General features: G+C 36.2%; 1 protein-coding gene across 1 annotated transcript in view; it reads left to right on the top strand.

Annotated features, from left to right (window-relative positions):
• Nucleotides 1-20183, top strand: part of CFAP47 (cilia and flagella associated protein 47) — a 502957-nt gene that overhangs the window by 116777 nt on the left and 365997 nt on the right. The window contains exons 25-26 of the mRNA XM_052662737.1: nt 3794-3989; nt 11871-12080. Of these exons, the coding sequence (XP_052518697.1) occupies nt 3794-3989; nt 11871-12080 (406 nt within the window). The remainder of the gene's footprint in view (nt 1-3793; nt 3990-11870; nt 12081-20183) is intronic.

The raw sequence follows: 20183 nt of genomic DNA, 5'->3' as shown, positions 1-20183 counted from the left end.
CAGGAGACCCCGGTTCAATTCCTAGATTGGGAAGATCCACTGGAGAAGGGATAGGCTACCCACTCCAGTATTCTTGGGCTTCCCTTGTGGCTCAGCTGGTAAAGAATCTGCCTGCAATGTGGGAGACCTGGGTTCGATCCCTCAGTTGGGAAGATCCCCTGGAGAAGGGAAAGGCTACCCACTCCAGTATTCTGGCCTGGAGATTTCCATGAACTGTATAGCCCATGGGGTCACAAAGAGTTGGACACAACTGAGCAACTTTCACTTCACTACTTCACATTTCTTCTTGGTAGCTTATCCTGTTATTAGTACATATAGCAGCACCCTTATTTATCTATAGTAGCAATGGCAACCCACTCCAGTACTCTTGCCTGGAAAATCCCATGGACGGAGGAGCCTGGTAGGCTGCGGTCCGTGGGGTTGCTAAGAGTCGGACACGACTGAGCGACTTCACTTTCTTTTTTCACTTTCGTGCACTGGAGGAGGCAATGGCAACCCACTCCAGCGCTCTTGCCTGGAGAATCCCAGGGACAGCAGAGCCTGGTGGGCTGCCGTCTATGGGTTCGCACCGAGTCGGACACGACTGAAGCGACTTAGCAGTAGCAGCAGCAATTCTTTTCTTAATATTTATTTTCTGTTGTTGTTACAGTCACTGCAGTTCTCTTTTTAGTTACTACTTGCATGTATATTATTTCTCTGTCCTTTTACTTTCAACTGAATTGTTTTTTGAATCTAAAAGTGTCTCCTGTAGATGACATGGATTTGGATTGTTTTTATTTTTATAATTTATTTATTTATTGGCTATGCTGGGTCTTTGTTGCTCTGTGAGCTTTCTGTAGTTTAGAGTGAGAGATACTCTCTAGTTGCAGTTACATGGGCTTCTCATTGAGGTGGCTTCAGTAGCTGAGGTGTGAGGGCTCAGTAGTTGTGGTTCCTGGGCTCTAGAGCATAAGCTAAATAGTTGTCAGGGAAGCCCTGGATTTTTTTTTTTTTAATCTAAATTTTACTTATCTCAGCCTTTTTGTTGCTGTATTAAATTACTTTACTTTTACTGATTAATTACTAATGAAGCAAAGGAAAGATTTACTTCTTTTTGTTATTTGTTTTCTATATGTCTTTTAGTTTAACATTTAACTTCTCTTGTTCCTTTCATAAATTTTGAGGTATTTTCATGGTGATTTTCCTGAAAAATACAACTAACACCTTAGTTTTTAAAATATAATTGAGATTAATACCAAGTTTTTGTCGATAGTATGCAAAAACTTTGCTCCAATATAGCATCCCCGCTTAAAGCTCAACATTCAGAAAACGAAGATCATGGCATCTGGTCCCATCACTTCATGGGAAATAGATGGGGAAACAGTGGAAACAGTGTCAGACTTTATTTTTCGGGGCTCCAAAATCACTGCAGATGGTGATTGCAGCCATGAAATTAAAAGACGCTTACTCCTTGGAAGGAAGTATGACCAACCTAGACAGCATATTAAAAAGCAGAGACATTACTTTGCCAAACAAAGGACCGTCTAGTCAAGGCTATGGTTTTTCCAGTGGTCATGTGTGGATGTGAGAGTTGGACGGTGAAGAAAGCTGAGAGCAGAAGAATTGATGCTTTTGAACTGTGTTGTTGGAGAAGACTCTTGAGAGTCCCTTGGACTGCAAGGAGATCCAACCAGTCCATCCTAAAGGAGATCAGTCCTGGGTGTTCATTGGAGGGACTGATGCTGAAACTGAAACTACAATACTTTGGCCACCTGATGCGGAGAGCTGACTCATTTGAAAAGACACTGATGCTGAGAAAGATTGAGAGCAGGAGGAGAAGGGGACGATAGAGGATGAGATGGTTAGATGGCATCACCAATTCAATGGACATGGGTTTGGGTGGACTCCGGGAGTTGGTGATGGACAGGGAGGCCTGGCATGCTGCAGTTCATGGGGTCACAAAGAGTCGGACATGACTGAGCGACTGAACTGAACAGAAAGATGCCTTGTGCACAGATAACCTAGGAAATTAAGTCTAACCAATACCAGTCTTATCACCTAACCCAACCCACTCCCCCACACCCCCACAACCCATCTGACCCCATGAGATCAGGTTGAGTCTGTATTCTAAAATGACACCTTCTCACAGCTTCTTGCCCTTCCCTATTCTGCTTCCCTCCTTTACCCACAGGTTCCTCTGAGAGCACGCCCTCAGTAAATCACTTGCACCTGGATCTCTTGGACCCTACCATGTTTTACACTACTGGCAGTCTAATACCCGTTATTAGCTATGTTAACAGTAGAAAAGGCAATATAAGAACCTATTACCACTTTTAAGGTCCTGAGCATTCATTAAGCTGTGTGTTTGCTCTCAGTAATATTCTGTAAGACAGTGTTGCAGTAAATCTACACCCAGCATACCTTTTATCCTGGCCTGGTATATTCAGTGTAGATTTATAGGTGAGAGAGAAGACATCAGATACTGTGATTAGTAGACTTTAAAAATCTTTTTATTTTTTATTCCCTCAATTTAGAACTCTGAAAATATGATAGAAAACATCAAATATTCCCTGCCATCTAAAGTTTACTTTGTAAAACTTATTAGATCTCATTGTCTATTTCTGTGAATTTCTTCTCAGTTTCTAATGTGTCTGGTACTAAAAGAAATAGCATAAAAACTAGTCCAGCCAAAGCTACCATCTGTATTTCTATTCAGAGCTTTTCTTTTATGTCCCTAATGAACATTTATATCCAAATGAAGTGGTCTGGATCTTTTAGATGGAAATAAGAAAAATTTCCATTTGACTTTTTTTTCAGTGTGAGACTCAGCCCATGCAGTCAAACCTGTTGGTTCCCTCCATAAAATACAATCCTAACTCTTAAAAAATTAAGCATTCCTATAACAGTTTTAAATAAATTACCTCTTAGATGAGAGAGAAGGTATACCTGGGCTTAAAAACATACATTATTGAAGCCACAGTGGTCTTAGGAGCCTCATTCTCCATTACCTCAGAACCCTTTAAATTTTCTGAAACCCAGAAATAATCTCAAAGCAGGCCATTCAAAATTCAGAATTCAGTAAGTTTTTTAATTCTAAAATACAACATTGAGTTCATACTCACAAGATCATATTTTTCTGCCTTTGAGATTTATGCTTGGAGATTTGAGTCTTAAAAGACATTGGCACCTTGCAGTGATGGCACCTGTTGTCTGAGACCAGCCTGCTGCCTCTGTGCTGAGCCCTTTTCTCCAGCACAAACTGCCTTTCCTCCTGTGAGTTGCCATGTGGTAATTTCCTATCTTTTCCTACGAAGTGAGATTAACCAGTCAACCCTACCAGCCTTTCATAAACCTAAAAATCTGAGAGAAAGTATGTTCATTTCCTCTCAGTATATCCTTTTCTCAGTCGTCCCCTAAGATCCTTATGGCAGTTATCTGACCTCATCTTCATACTGCCTGTACTAAAGAGATGGGTAGCTCCTGTTAAGGCACAGAAAGCAATTAAAAAATAGAAGACCTGTTGTACTGTGTCCCCAAGGTATATGTATTTTCCCATAATAATGAAAATCTGTTTTAAGGGAACATGCTCTATTTCTACACAGAGTGTTCTTTAAAAGAGTTTTATTTCCGTGACACCTCATTACATGTCTTAAGTTCTTTAGCAGGATAAATTCAGTTTCCATGTAATCTATTCTGCTCCACTAAACCGTAACTTCATAGTACATCTTAATATTTAGTAAGGTTTAAATTATATGATTTTTTTGCTGTGTGCGCACTAATCTAAAATGCTTTTAAAATGTTTTTCTTTCATTAGAACAGCCTAGAGAATACACAGCTGATATCCCTATTCGTTTAAACGATAATCCAGTTTGCTATCGAATGTTACATCTGGTTGGAGAGATAAAATCACCCAAGTTATTATTTGTTCCTCCTTTCGTATTTTTTACTCCTGTTCCTTTGGATGTACCAGCTGTGATGGATGTCAACATTTTACCTCAGAACTATTTCAGGTAAACACCTAATGTGAATTCACCACATCTTCTTCAAGTACTTTTTTGTTTCTGTATGTGTTATACGAGTCATGAGCAATGTCTGACTGTTTCTATAGATGGAGTGAACTTTTAAAATAGTTACTGTACATTTAAATTAAAAATACCCCCAAGAGCTCATTTAGTTATTTCAGTTTTTAAATTTTCTTATAAAAATTTGTGATATGTCTAATTTTGTGATTTAAAAAGCAAGCTTAAAACTTCAGTGTATTACTTTTCTTCTACTCTATGATCAGTTAGCACAGATCTAGTGCCTTTTATTTATTTATTTTTTTTAAATGGTGACTCTCTTTATTTATTTATTTATTTATTTTTTAAAATTTTATTTTTACTTTATTTTACTTTACAATACTGTATTGGTTTGCCATACATTGACATGAATCCGCCACGGGTGTACATGAGTTCCCAATCCTGAACCCCCCTCCCACCTCCCACCCCATATCATCTCTCTGGATCATCCCCGTGCACCAGCCCCAAGCATCCTGTATCCTGCATCGAACATAGACTGGCAATTCGTTTCTTACATGATAGTATACATGTTTCAGTGCCATTCTCCCACATCATCCCACCCTCTCCCTCTCCCTCAGAGTCCAAAAGTCCGTTTTAAAACATGAATTTGTTCTCAAGTTTCATCAGTGGTCAGTAGTCCGGGTTGGTTTAGTGTTCACTGCTTAAGATCTCAGTAGGCAGCAATCAGGCTTGGACTACAGCAGCACACCATCTGTGGCTCAGTCCTCCTCCAAGTTGGCAGAATTAATCCTTGTAGTTGTAGGACTCAGACGTCACTTTTTGGCTGGCTGCTTGGGCAACTCTCAGCTCTTATGGGCCACCCTCAAGTCCTAAACATGTGGTTCCCTTCTTACAACGTGGTATTTAACTCATTCAAAGCCAGAAGTATACATACCATCTCTTTGACTTTTCTCTCTCACCTGATTAAATTTGATTCACCCATGATTGTCTCCCTTTTGCTTACTCAAATTCCATTAGCTAGGGATCTTCATTACATATGGAAGGTCCCTTTGCTATTGCCATATAGCATAACTTAATCATCAAAGTAGTGTCTCATCATATTTATAGGTTCTGCCACCCAAGGAATGGGAATTATGCAGTTTATACACCAAGGAACAGGACTCTTGGTGGCCATCACAGAATTCTATCATAGTGCACATGCTATAGAGAAATGTCATCTGTTTGCATTTTTTAAAAACTGATAAACAGCTCAAGTCCCAGTACTCTATTGGACTAGATACATTATGAGTCCTCACATTACAAAACAGATAGAGCGTGTGTGTGTGTGTGTATGTGTGTGTGTGTGTGTGTGTGTGTGTGTGTGTGTGTGTGTACAAAACTGTTGGAGTACTGAGAAGTGTGGGAGGTTTCTAAAGGACTGAGAGCAAACCAAAACAATACATACTTATAAGCTGAAACCAGAGTAGGAGTGGTGAACTGGATTAACATACCAAATGTAGGCTTGTTTTTAAATCTTAAGACAATTTCAAGATAGGAAAACTTAATCTCAGATTCCTGGATTAATCCAGGGACACTGGAAGAGGCTAAAATGATTCCATGTCAGTAAGTCCTTCTATCTTTCAGTAGAAACAAGCAAATCTTCTCTAGATCAGTGGTTCTTAAACTTATATATTATATATATATATATCAGAATTTTCTGATGGATTTTTCAGAAGCAGAGGTTATTACATATTATATCTAGAATTTATGATTCAGTAAGCCTGGAATGGGATATAGTAATTTGTATTTCTAATAAGTTTCCAAATGATATTGATACTCCTGTTCACGAAGTGAACAGAAATTTCTACTCAAAACGAAGCCATCCTCAATTTTGGCCTATATTTCAGTTTTCACAGATTGCTAACAACCAGACGGGGCAGTGTCAAGCTCACCAGGAGGGAAGACACCATAACTTAGAGTCAGCACAAAGAGTCTTAAGATTTAGACTCTTAAGTAATTCAGATATTGGATTTATCAGATATAAAGTGTAAATAATTTGTTAAAATAAAAGATGCCATTATAAAAATTAGTAATTAACATGGGATTGTATAATATAGATTGGAAAATGAACCAAATATAACTTTTAGAAATTTTAAAATAAAGCATGTAAGGTTAAACTTTAAGGGCATCCATTAAACCTAAACATAAAAACAAACAAAACTTCAGTTAACTTTACAAGAGAAGCACACTTTTTAAATGAAGGGGAAACTGAAACAAAAATGATGGCAAAAACTCAAAATAGTTGAGTGATGCAATGGAATGTAAATAAATTGACCAGTTAAAAGACAGAGGCTCTTAGAGTGAATAAGAAAAAATTCCAACTTCCTATTTTTAAAAGTATTTATGGACAAATGTAAGGACAAAAAGATTAAAATATAGTGGGGTTTCTAAACCTCAGAACTCTTGATATTTTGAGGATAATAATTCCTTTTTTTATTAAAGTCTCTCCTATACTTTGTAGGTTATTAAGCAGCCTCCCCCCGAACCCAGCGGTTGTGAAAGAAAAAAAGTACTAATAAAAAGTCTCCACACATTGCTACATTTCTCCTTGGGAGCAAAACCATTCCTAGTTAAGAACCACCAAGTTAAAATATTGATTTACGTTACATTAAAATAGTGATTATGATCATTTCCATAGATGCAGGAAAAAAAAAGCATTTGACAAAATTCAAAAATAATTTATTACAAAACTCTTAAACAGTAATAAAAGAGAAGTTATTTAAGTTCGCAAAGTTTTCTGTCATAAACCTAGAGGAGACATTATTATGGATACTGAAATATAAATTACCTTTAAATAAAATAGAAGAGGCAAGGATGCCTATTATCACTGTCTCTCGAACATGTTTTACTAGAGAACCTAGTCCATGCCGGAAGTTAAGAGAAATAAAATATGTGAGGATAGGAAAATAAGTTTCAGAACCAGCATTATCTGTTGATTAGGAGATTTTCCATATAGGAAATGAGAAGAATGTATATGTAGATATTTAAAGCTATGAAGATCATTTATCAAGATAAACAAATGTAAGTCCAGTATTTAAAGTTCAATAGTATTTCAGCACACAACTTTTGAACATCCAACTGTAAAATTATTATCCTTAAAAACATTAACAATTGAAGGTAATCGGAAGAATTGTATGTGACTATATGGAGAAAATTTTAAATCTTAAATCGAAGAACTCATAAATAAATGAAGATTTATACCATATTCATGAATTGTGATATTCAGGATTGTAAAAAGCACAGTTTTCCACAAATCAACTTAGATTTTTCATGCAACTGCAATAAAAATTCAAATAAAAAGTTTCATCAAGATTGACGAGTAAAATTCTAAATCTTATAAGGAAAAATCAAGGGTCAAGAATAGCCACACCACCCCTGAAGAAGAAGAAGGTGAGAAAGGCTTGCCTCCCCAAATACCAAGAGTGAATCAATGCCACAGTGATGCAGAGATAGATTAAATGAGCAAAGGAATCCAGTAGACTTGAAAACGGCCCACACATGGACAGATACTGAATATATGACAAAGGCAGTAAAGATCTTTGGAGTAAAAGAGTACTATTCAATAAATGGTGCTGAGATAATTAACTGTATGAAATAGTTCAAACTGGATTCCTGTCTACTTAATACATGAAAATTTATTACATATCGATTAAAAGGCAAAATGTAAAAAAAGAAAACAATTTTAATGTCTGTGGGTAGAGAAAGATTTCTTAAACATGACTTAAAATTATGCTAACAGTAAAATAAATGATAAGAATTAACCAGAAAAATATCAAATAACAGAAATGTTGACAAAAAGTTTCAATAGATATTTCACAGATAAAATATAAAACATGAAAAAATATACAGTAATTGACCTCTTTGTAAACTTGAAAGTAAGAATTAGTGACTACAGCAAGATAGCATTTTGCTTGTCCTAGGTAGGCAATCGTTAGGAAGTCAGGCTACCAGTTAGAGTATCAGTGAGTAAGAACACAATAGATAATACTATGTAAGGTGTAATATCTGCATATTTCACAGCCCAAAATTTCCACTTCACAGTATATAAAAGAAAAATGCATCAAGGAAATGCAAATCAAAACCAAAATGAGGTATCACCTCATACTTCTCAGAATGGCTGTTGTCAAAAAGGCAACGAATAATAAGTGTTGCCGAGGATATGGAGAAAAGGGAACTCTAGTTTACTGTTGGTGGGAGTGGGCATTGCTACAGCCACTGTGGCACACAGCATGATGGGTCCTCAAAAAATTAAAAATAGAATTATCATATGACACAGTAATTCCACATCTGGGTATATATCCAAAGAAAACAAAAATGCTAATTCGAAAAGATACATGCACCCCGGTGTTCATAGCAACATTATTTATAATAGCCAAGGTATGGGAGCAACCTGAGTGCCCATCGATAGACTAATGGATAAAGAAGATGTGTGTATATTCTACATATTCAATAGAATATTATTTGGCCATAAAAAAGAATTGAATTTCACCACTCACAGCAAACATGGATGGGCCTGGAAGGTATTATGCTTAGTGAAGTAAGTCAGACAAAGACAGATACTGTATCTTTCCACTTATATGTAGAATCTAAAAAATAAAACAAGTATAACAAAAGAGAAACAGATTTATAGATACAGAGGAAAAAATAGTGATGGGGAAGGGTCAAGATAAGGGAAGTGGATTAAAAGCTACAAACCACTATGTATAAAATAAACAATCTACAAAGGTATATTTTACAACACAGGGACTATAATATTTTATAATAACATAAGTGTTGAATCAGTATGCTATACATCTGAAAATAACATTGCAAATCAACTATACTTAAAAACTCTTTCACATGTGTACTACAAGGTATGTTTGAAATTATTCGTAGTTGTATTATTCAGAATAGTGAAATCTGGGAACTACACAAATGTCCAGTGACATGTGAGGGTATAATTAATTTGTGATATATATGCACATGAATAAATACTCTATATCTGTGATGTGGAGTAATTTTAATAAGACAACTGTATTAGGAATCTTAGAAAACAAAATACTGAGATTAATTAAAAGAAAGTCAAAGAAGGCTGCATATATTGATATCCTATATATAAAATCACAAAAAAAGGACAATGAAACAAATATATATTTAAAAATATATGCCTCTCTATAGATACAAAGAAATAGATGTAAAGAGTGGTCAATTGGCATGTTAAAAATATATAAATTGTGGGGATTTGTGTACCGTTATTTTCGTAAACTACCAAATCTTAGACCCACTTCAGAGCTTCTCTGGTTCAATACATTTTTTTGCAGTTAATCATTCTGAGATCCAGAGAAAACAAGTTCCGAGTGTGACAGAAATCAATGAAAATCATCAAAGTTGAAAAGCGCAGAATGGCCATTGGCTTTTAACATTTGGCTTACAAGATATGATGAGTGCTTACTTGTGCCTCAGGGAATTGCTCTAAATGCCATTTTGTGAGAGAGTGTAGTTCTTCAACATTAACTTGGCAACTCTGGGATTCACAATTTTTTTTAAGATCCAATCTTATAAGTAGATATTAAACTCTGTTGCTTGAATAGGAAATAGAAATGACTTGAATTATATTGTGCTATAAATTACTTTTTTGTCAACAAACATTGTCTCATATATGAATTAATCTTTACTCTTTCAGCTTTTGAATTAATGTATAATGGTATCAATTTTAAAAGTACTTCAAGTTAAAATCAGAGTCTTAACATGATATAATAAAATGAACATGTAAAAGCAACTGTAGCCTTTTATTATATATGCAATAAAACTAATAGTTGTTAATGACTTACCCAAAGACATTTACTTAATTAGCAACAGAATTGGACTCAAACTTGATTTATAAACTGCTTTTTCATGTTTTATCCAGTGAACCATATCAGTTCAAACTAGTTCAAGTTGAGAGCTTTACTTTTTCTAGTTAATTAGCTGAATAATCATTCTAATTAAAATACTAGGGAAATAGGATTCATATTTGATAGCATGTCTTATTTGCTATAGGAACCCGCATATATAATATAGCAAAGTAATACAGTGAAATATTTATTGACAGCTAAAAGTTATCAAGTACGAATTAAAATTAGAAGGGGAAGGGACCACAGGGCTTCCCTGGTGGTCCATTGGTTAAGAATTCACCTTGCAATATACAGATGATGATTACAGCCATGAAATTAAAAGACGCTTACTCCTTGGAAGGAAACTTATGACCAGCCTAGACAGCATATTAAAAAGCAGAGACATTACTTTGTCAACAAAGGTCTGTCTAGTCAAGGCTATGGTTTTTCCAGTGGTCATGTATGGATGTGAGAGTTGGACTGTGAAGAAAGCTGAGCACCAAAGAATTGATGCTTTTGAACTGTGGTATTGGAGAAGATCCTTGAGAGTCCCTTGGACTGCAAGGAGATCCAACCAGTCCATCCTAAGGGAAATCAGTCCTGAATATTCATTGGAAGGACTGATGCTGAAGCTGAAACTCCAATGCTTCGGCCACCTGATGTGAAGAGCTGACTCATTTGAAAAGACCCTGATGCCAGGAAGGAATGAAGGCAGGAGGAGGAGATGTCAGAGGATAAGATGGTTGGATGGCATCACCGACTCAATGGACATGGGTTTGGGTGGACTCTGGGAGTTGGTGATGGACAGGGAAGCCTGGCATGCTGCGGTTCATGGGGTTGCAAAGAGTTGGACACGACTGAGTGACTGAACTGAACTGAACTGAATAGGGCTTCCCTGGTGGTCCAGTGGTAAAGAATTCACCTTGCAATATACAGGATACTGGTTTGATCCCTGGTGCTGGAAGATCCCACATGCTGCAGAGCAGTTAAGCCCATGTGCCACAAACTACTGAGCCAGTGCACTAGAACCCACAGGCTGCAGTTGTTGAAGCCTGTTTACCCAGAGCACATGCTCTGCAACAAGAGAAACCACCACAATGAGAAGCTCACACACCTCAACTAGAGAGTGGCTTCCACTCTTCACACCTAGAGAAAGCCCACACAGCAACCAAGACCAAGCATAGCTAAAAATAAATAAGTAAATAAATAAACCTTAAAAAAAGAAGTGGGTACTATATACTATGGTATTAAAAATCACAAACACTTTAAAACTTGCTAAATTACAGTATATAATGAAATATAGTCTATAGTATACTATGTAGTATATTAGTATATATAGTATAGTACATATTAGTATAGTATAATTAGTATATGTACTATATAGTATATGAAATGAAATGTATAGTATATACTAAATGAAATGTATATATACTAAATAAAATGTATAGTGTATAATATATAATGAAATATGTGAACATTAAGTATTAATAGAATATTTTAATAGTAATGATTGAAAAATATTCATGTCATATATGTATAGTGCTTAATTGTATGCAGATTAAAAATAGGTATGTGTATATGTATTTGTTAATAATACTTAGTCTACATCCAATAAAGCTTTAGCTTTTAAAGGGATGATTTTTAGTAAATTTTTGTTAAGACATATTTAAAACAATATTCTTTTTATCATGGCTGTGACTAAAAACACATTGTACTTGATCAGGCATTTAAACCCTGTTTTTTAATCCTGAGAGGACAAAATGAATTTTTCATCATCTCATGCAGATTATCATATTATCAATTTTACTTATATTGTGACCAGAAAATGAGAGATGATATAAAAATATATTTAGGAATTGGGCATGTTATTATAAATATTTGTTTTAATTTTTCTAGTGATTCAAAAAACAGAGGAAAGCACATTTAAACCCAATTACCTGCACATACTTTGAGCTAATTATTTTTTTTTAATTTTAAACAGGGATTCAACTTTAAGTGTCCACTTATCCCCAGTAAAGCTTCTTAATGGTAATGAGATTCAACCACTTTCTGTGAATTTTCCAAAAGGCGGAGTCATTGTGGGCTCTTCCATTGGAATTAATGCTGCACTCACCTGCTGTCTCAGCTTCAAGTCATCTAAACCTGTGTCATTTTCCACCACTGTTCTTTTCTGCGATAGCAAAGATAACTGGTAAGATATTTAAATGTAGATTCCTTTGTATCTGACAGTGAAGAATAATAGGTTTATACTCTACACTATTATAAAATGTTAAAAAAGAAAGACATCTAAAATAATGACTTTGGACATAACATTTTTTTTTTTAAAGTTCCAAATGCAGTGTTTCTTTCATGAGAAACAGCATGATAGTGGCTGCCAGCATATACTTTGGGGTTCGGCTGCCTGGATTTGAGTCCTGGCTCTGTTAACTTTGGTGAAGTTAGGTAATCTTCTCAGCCTCTAGGTTCTCTCATCTGTAAAATGGGGGTCATAGCAGAACCTGTCTGTTCTCTAATAATGAGAAACTCGTTAAGTTAATTATTATTGTGTTATTGTACAGGAACTGGCACAAAGGAAATGCTAGGTTAGTATTTAATGAAAATGAGAAACATCAGCACAGCAAGTTTCCAGACAATATGATTTTTTTACATGTTCCTTTGACAGGTTCAAGGAAATTAAAATACACCTTGGTTAAGCCATGTTTCTAGATTTCTTAAGATGTAGGATCAGAAATTTCACTTTTACATTATACCTTGAATGACATGTGTTAAAAAAAAAAAAGTTCATGATGTAGAGTGAATTGTATACTAAAAATGAGTATGTACTCCATGTGATAATTTATTAACTTTTAGTGACATCATTATATAGTATATTCATAGTCAAAGGATTGATTCATGCATTAAGAATTAGAAGGGTGAGATACAGATGTACTGAAATGTTGCATCCAAGGAAAAGCGTGGCCAGATCCAGAACCAGGCTCATGGAGTTCTGAGCTCCAGCTTCTATGTCCCTTTCTCACATATGTTGATGGATAAAATTACCTAAAATATACCTCTCAGACTATTTTTCTCTTTTAATGTTAGCAGTCCATCTTTTCTTGACATTTAAAAAACAACAACAGCAGCCTCTTTTAATGGCATTGCTTTAGACTTCTATCAAGAACTGAACTGTATGCCTCCATCCTGGGATACTTCTGTCTTTTCGTATGTTACTGACCTTGTTCATAGAAGTTTAACTTTACTTTGCTCTAGTCCACAAATTTGCACTTTGCAAAAAGTGTTAAGTAAGGTGTACCTTTGAACTCACTAATAAAAATCATGAATAACTTCTCCATGAATGCCTTAAAGATATTGAAGGCTCAGACCACATTCACAGGGTGAGGAAGGAAAGAGTTTCAGTAAATGCTGTGTGAACTAGATAGCTTCTTGGACGGTAGTACAATTGCCTCTAAGAGAGGTATGAATAGGTTTTGCTGTTACAGTGTGTTGATTTCCAGTCCGCAAACAAGATGTTAGGAGACCTGAAAACAGCCACTAGAAAGAGGAGAGTCATATATTTGAAGACGATGATTTTCTTGTCTTTTTGCTGTTGTGTGTTTCCTTTCAGCCTTGAGACTCATTTACTCTCCACTAGATTTCCCCACCCTTCTTGCCTCACCTTAAACCCCATTTCAACCTTCAGCGGGTTTGAGATAAGGTAGAGCTTTTGAAACTAATTTAGAAACTTCGGAAATCATAAATGGGCTATAAAAGTGTTTTCCATATACAAAGAAACATTCCCTGGAACCTTATACTGGCAAATCCTTTTATTAATGCCTTGTTAACTCCTTATCTGGTTTCCCATAGTGCATATGATCAGCTCTTCATTCTTTTCTTAAACTCTTTAAAGCTGTCTTTGCCTTTCTCTCACTATGTATTTTTGATTCTATTCAGATAAATTATGTCTTCCATTAAGAACTTCCTCAAGAGCCTCCCTTTCACCTCAGACTGTTTGGAATAAAGTTGATTTTTTGGATTCTTTTATTGCTTTTCATCATTTAGTTCAGTTCAGTTCAGTCACTCAGTAGTGTCCAATTCTTTGCAATCTCATGGACTGCAGCAAGCCAGGCCTCCCTGTCCATCACCAACTCTCAGAGTTTACCCAAACTGATGTCCATCGAGCCGGTGGTGCCATCCAACCTTCTTATCCTCTGTTATCCCCTTTTCCTCCTGCCTTCAATCTTTCCCAGCATCAGGGTCTTTTCCAATGAGTCAGCTCTTCACATCAGGTGGCCAAAGTATTGGAGTTTCAGCTTTAATATCAATCCTTCCAATGAATATTCAGGACTGATTTCCTTTAGGATGGACTGGTTGGATCTCCTTGCAGTCCAAGGGACTCTCAAGAGTCTTCTCCAACACCACAGTTCAAAAGCATCAGTTCTTCGGTGCTCAGCTTTCTTTATAGTCCAACTCTCACATCCATACATGACCACTGGAAAAACCATAGCCTTGACTAGATAGACCTCTGTTGGCAAAGTAATGTCTCTGATTATTAATATGCTGTCTAGGTTGGTGATAATTTTCCTTCCAAGGAGTAAACGTCTTTTTATTTCATGGCTGCAATCACCATCTGCAGTGATTTTGGAGCCCAGAAAAATAAAGTCTGACACTGTTTCCACTGTTTCCCCATCTATTTGCCATAAAGTGATGGGACCAGATGCCATGATCTTAGTTTTCTGAATGTTGAGCTTTAAGCCAACTTTTTCACTCTCCTCTTTCACTTTCATCAGGAAGCTCTTTAGTTCTTCTTCAGTTTCTGCAATAAGAGTGGTGTCATCTGCATATCTGAGGTTATTGATATTTCTCCCAGCAATCTTGATTCCAGCTTGTGCTTCTTCCAGTCCAGCATTTCTCATGATGTACTCTGCATAGAAGTTCAATAAGCAGGGTGACAATATACAGCCTTGACATACTCCTTTTCCTATTTGGAACCAGTGTGTTGTTCCATGTCCAGTTCTAACTGTTGCTTCCTGACCTGCATACAGATTTCTCAGGAGGCAGGTCAGGTGGTCTGGTATTACCATCTCTCTCAGAATTTTCCACAATTTATTGTGATCCATGCATTCAAAGGCTTTGGCATAGTCAATGAAGCAGAAATAGATGTTTTTCCTGGAACTCTCTTGCTTTTTTGATGGTCCAGTAGATGTTGGCAATTTGATCTCTGATTCCTCTAACTTTTCTAAAACCAGCTTGAACATCTGGAAGTTCACGGTTCATGTATTGCTGAAGCCTGGCTTGGAGAATTTTGAGCATTACTTTGCTAGCGTGTGAGATGAGTGCAATTGTGTGGTAGTTTGAGCATTCTTTGGCATTGCCTTTCTTTGGGTTTGGAATGAAAACTGACCTTTTCCAGTCCTGTGGCCACTGCTGACTTTTCCAAATTTGCTGGCATATTGAGTGCAGCACTTTCGCAGTGTCATCTTTCAAGATTTGAAATAGCTCAACTGGAAATCCATCACCTCCACTAGCTTTGTTCGTAGTGATGCTTCCTAAGGCCCTCTTGACTTTGCATTCCAGGATGTCTGGCTCTAGGTGAGTGATCACACCATCGGTGATTATCTGGGTCATGAAGATCTTTTTTTGTACAGTTTCGTGTATTCTTGACACCTCTTCTTAATATCTTTTGCCTCTGTTAGGTCCCTACCATTTCTGTCCTTTATTGAGCCCATCTTTCAGCAGCCATCATTTAACACAGGTCAGATCCCAGGTCATAGGCTAGATGTCATGGAATTCACACAACAGCCCTGAGATGTGGATGTTTTTAGATCTTCATCTCTTTTTGCCTATAGAGTGATATAACTTGCTAAAGCTCACTCATATGTGAGGTGGAAGAGGCAGGAATTTGAAGCAGATTTCTGTTACCAATGATCATGTACTCAGTCACCTTGTTTTAACACCACTTAGACTGTATAGAATCGTATAGAAGTTTTTATGGTAGGTATTCTTTTTTGAGAGTAGCACTGTTATTTGTCATATATAAACTTTACAAAGAATAAGAATTTGAAACTTTGCATTTTCCTCTTATTCTATTCCTTTGCATCATTCTCTCACTCTCTCATAAACACACACACACACAAATGCAGGCACATGGACACACCTGTCTTATAAATACCTATATATAATTATGTTTTTAAGTAAATAGCATTTTAGTTTCTATTTTGCCCTTAAATACCAAGAAATTTAGTTTATAATTAAAAGCGCATTTTGAGTTACAGGTCTTAAAAAGTCTATATGCTCCTGAATTAGGGAATTGATAAAGAAATATCCATTGAATAGAATATGTTAATGAATATTCCATGTTTGATGGTTAGTAATGATAGCAATTCAAGTCTGCTTAATGAAATTTAGGATACCATTCATTTATTTCTATTGATGTGTTAATTTATTGATGAGGCAAAAGTCCATAAATTGGCTCCATAGTTATAGCATGAGTAAAGTGAAAGTTTATAGTTTCACTTAAGAGGCCTGTTTTACAACTACCATCAGTAAACAACTCTACAGAAGATATTTACATAAAAATAAATTTATTATATATGGGTACTGATAGGATTTCATTAACTATTTTAGATACTTTAAATTAATAGTATTTGCAAAAGACTTCAAATCAGTATGTGAAATTGAAACCCAGTATCAAAACAACAGCTAAAGTATGTTCTTTTGAAACTGTACATTTCACATGAATAAAATTTCAAAATGAAAGCACATTCCTTGTAAAAATTGAAATATTTTCTTTTCCTACAAAAAAAGCATGTGCTTATTATTGAACAAATATATGTGTTATTTAGAAGTTTATAGTTTTATGTTGGATTTTTGTGTCCATTTTTAGTTACTTTACTTACTTATATGTTATAAAGAATGGTTTTTGAGGAAGTCAAGGAAACCAGTAGTAAAATACAGTTCCTTTTCTTGCCGCTATTTGAATTAATGTCTATTTTAGGTTAATATCTTTCTCATGTGCTCTTCAATGGTTTTTACTTCCTGACTTTCCTTATTTTTACTTTTGACATATGAAGTAACAATGTAGGGGTGTGTGTGCATATGTTTGTGAGAGAGAACGAAGAAATATATATAATTCTATTAATTATGTAAGTAAAATGGCTTCTTGAGTATTTAGATTATGTTTTCCATTGTTTTTTTTTTCTTTCTGAACTTAACAATTTAGTTTCTGTATTGCCTTTGTACACTGAGGAATTTAGTTTATAATTATGTAAAGTACATTTTGAGCTAAAAGTCTTAAATAAGCTATACTCTCTAGAATTAGGAGATTAATCAGCACATATCCCCTGAATTAAAAAACAGAAATTTCCTTATGTAGATAAGAGTTGTGGAAAGCATTCTGAGAAATAATCTGCCTTGAATGGGGGGTGTTTGTTGTGTTGTAAGGTCAGTGAACTTCTAAAATGTCTGCAGGTGGCCCCTAAGTCTCTTTAAAATGAATTCATCAATATAAAATAACTAAGGGAGAGATACACTTTTAGAAATCATAATAAGTGTATAATAACACCTACTTTGGATAAGTGATAAACATTTAATTTGGAACTGGAAAATAAAAAAGTCCAGGTGTTCAGTTTGCACAACTCAGTGTCAACCCAGTGGTCTTGAACAATCAAAGTGAAATTCAGTCACCCAGATATCTTTAACAGTATTAGCAATTAGCAGTCTGACATTGTGAGTAAAGATTGAGTCATTCACTCCTTTATTTAAATATTTATTGAATGTGTACTATGTACCAGATACCTACCAGGCACCATTTAAGCAATAGGGGTTATGTCAGAAATCACAGCATGATCCCTGCCTTGTGGAGCTTAGCATTTGGCAGGGGGAAAAGAGACAGTAAACAGTAATCCTACTAAAGGGTAAGTCTGTGATAAAGGGTAAGTGTGTGATAATTGATGGAGGCCATAGGAAAAAGAATAAGTGCAGGGTAAGTTCACAGGGAAGGCCAGAGAGGGAATGAGTAAGTCTCATTGTGATAAATAAGATGATAACGAGAGCTTCCCCTAAGAGGATAGGATCTAAGGAGAGATTTGAAGGACTGAGTGGGATTAGAAAGATACCTGGGAATATCCTTTCAGATCAAGGGAATGGCTGGTGCAAGATCTTTAAGGTGGGTGCTTACAAGGAGGCAACCTGAGTAGAATGAGCAAAGGATGAGGAGTTTAGGAGAAAGGACTGGAGAAGTAACACAGCAGTACTGGATCCTGTAGGGCCTTTGAGGTGAATGGTAAGGATTTGGACCTTTACCCTGAATGAAATGAGGAGCCATTGCACAGTAGCCAATGAAAGAATGCAATAGCCATACTTTTGAACAGTGATGAGGTCAGTCAGTCATTCCCTACCATGGAAAACTGGGGCTTCCTATGTATTTATTTTATTCCCTTTGTTCATGAAAAGGCTTCTTGCTTCTCAAGTAGATTTTTTTTCCATTCATTCATGCAGTATTTATAAAGTGACAAAAGTACACCTATCTTTCTTCTGCTGATGGGGTCAGAACAATGCTCCAGCATTCATGGAGCTTCTATTGTAATGGAGAAGACAACAATTGATAAATAATATCACAGTTTAATAAAGAAATCACATGAGTTTAATGAGAGAGAGAGTAAAGGATACCTTCATGTATTAGACAGATAAGGCATCTCTGAGGATATGATATTTGACCAGATGGTGATATGAAAATTTAATGAAAAAATACTGATAAGGCACTCAGAACAGTTCCTGTTGGTAGTATGTAACTAAGTAAAGACTTGGCATTTGTTTTTGTTTTTTTTTTTGTATCCATTGTACTTTATTATTTTTTTCACAGCTTTTTTTTTTTTTACTTTACAATACTATATTGGTTTTGCCATACATTTTAAAATCAGTAGTTTAGATTTCCAGAATGATCTCAGCGCCTGCTTCAGAGATATGAGAGTGATTGCGTGAGTGAGTGAAAGTTGCTCAGTTGTGTCTGACTCTTTGCAACCCCATGTACTATACAATCCATGGAATTTTCCAGGCCAAAATACTGGAGTGGGTAGCCGTTCCCTTCTCCAGGGGATCTTCCCAACCCAGGAATCGAACCCAGGTCTCTTGAATTGTGGGCAGATTCTTTACTGTCCAAGTCACCAGGGAAGCCCAATAATACTGCAGTGGGTAACCTATCCCTTCTCCAGCGGATCTTCTGGACCCAGGAATTGAACTGGTGTCTCCTGCATTGCAGGTGGGTTCTTCACCAGCTGAGCTATCAGGGAAGCTGCTTGAGAGTGATCGCATTTCTTCTATTAAGAGAGTGATTGGATTCACCCTGGGATAACAGAGAAATCCTCAGCAGACATACAACAAGAGGGGAAGAAGAGTGTGTGTGTGTGGGTGGGTGGGTGGGGGGAGGTAGTAGTAGAGAGACAGGAGTTCAGCTCTCATGAGGATGAGGGAGTCTTTGGATAATCTCCAAATGATTTATATTGTATTTCAGAATTATTTGTTCCTATGTTTAAAAATGTATCTGGGAATTCACACAGAGATCGAATGGATTAAGAAGTGCCAGAATGGTGTAATCCCCTATTTTTCACTGTGGTTTCCACTCCAGATTGAGGAGAAGGAAACATTATACACTGAAGGAATTTGTAATTATGAGAATGAAGTATAACCACTTGCTCTTGCTTTATAAGTCCACTAATTGATACTTCACACTAAACAGAATGAAAGGTATGGCTTTGGGTGATTAATTTTATAGAAATACTAAGAATTCCAAAACAATTTAATATTTTCTTATGATTAACCCCAAATATAGGATGTTTACTTTTGTAAAATCAATAATTAATTTCAACTGCATGTTTCCGATAACCAGGAAGTTAACTTGAGTTAGCAGTGCCTCATTACTAAAATGGCAAACATTAGTTGTTGTTATTGTTCAGTTTATCAGTCGTGTCTGACTGCAACCCCACAGACTGCAGCACGCCAGGCTTCCCTGTCCTTCACTATCTCCTGGAGTTTGCTCAGACTTATGTCCATTGAGTCAGTGCTGCCATCCAACCATCTTTTCCTCTGTCGCCCCCTTCTCCCCCTGTTCTCAATCTTTCCCAGCACCTGGGTCTTTCCCAATGAGTCTGCTCTTTGCATCAGGTGGCCAAAGGTCCTCCATACATTTTTAATCTCTTGAATATTTAACATGTTCATCATACTCAAAACTAATTGTATCTTCCATCGGTTTTTAGTACCCAAATTTAAATTGAATAGCTTTAGAGCAAAGGAAAACATTTCAGCTCTTCTGTAGGAGAGC

This window comes from Budorcas taxicolor, chromosome X (assembly GCF_023091745.1).
Source record: "Budorcas taxicolor isolate Tak-1 chromosome X, Takin1.1, whole genome shotgun sequence".
NCBI lineage: Eukaryota > Metazoa > Chordata > Mammalia > Artiodactyla > Bovidae > Budorcas > Budorcas taxicolor.
The sequence above is the reverse complement of the archived record's forward strand: the minus strand, read 5'-3'. Positions and strand labels throughout refer to the sequence as shown.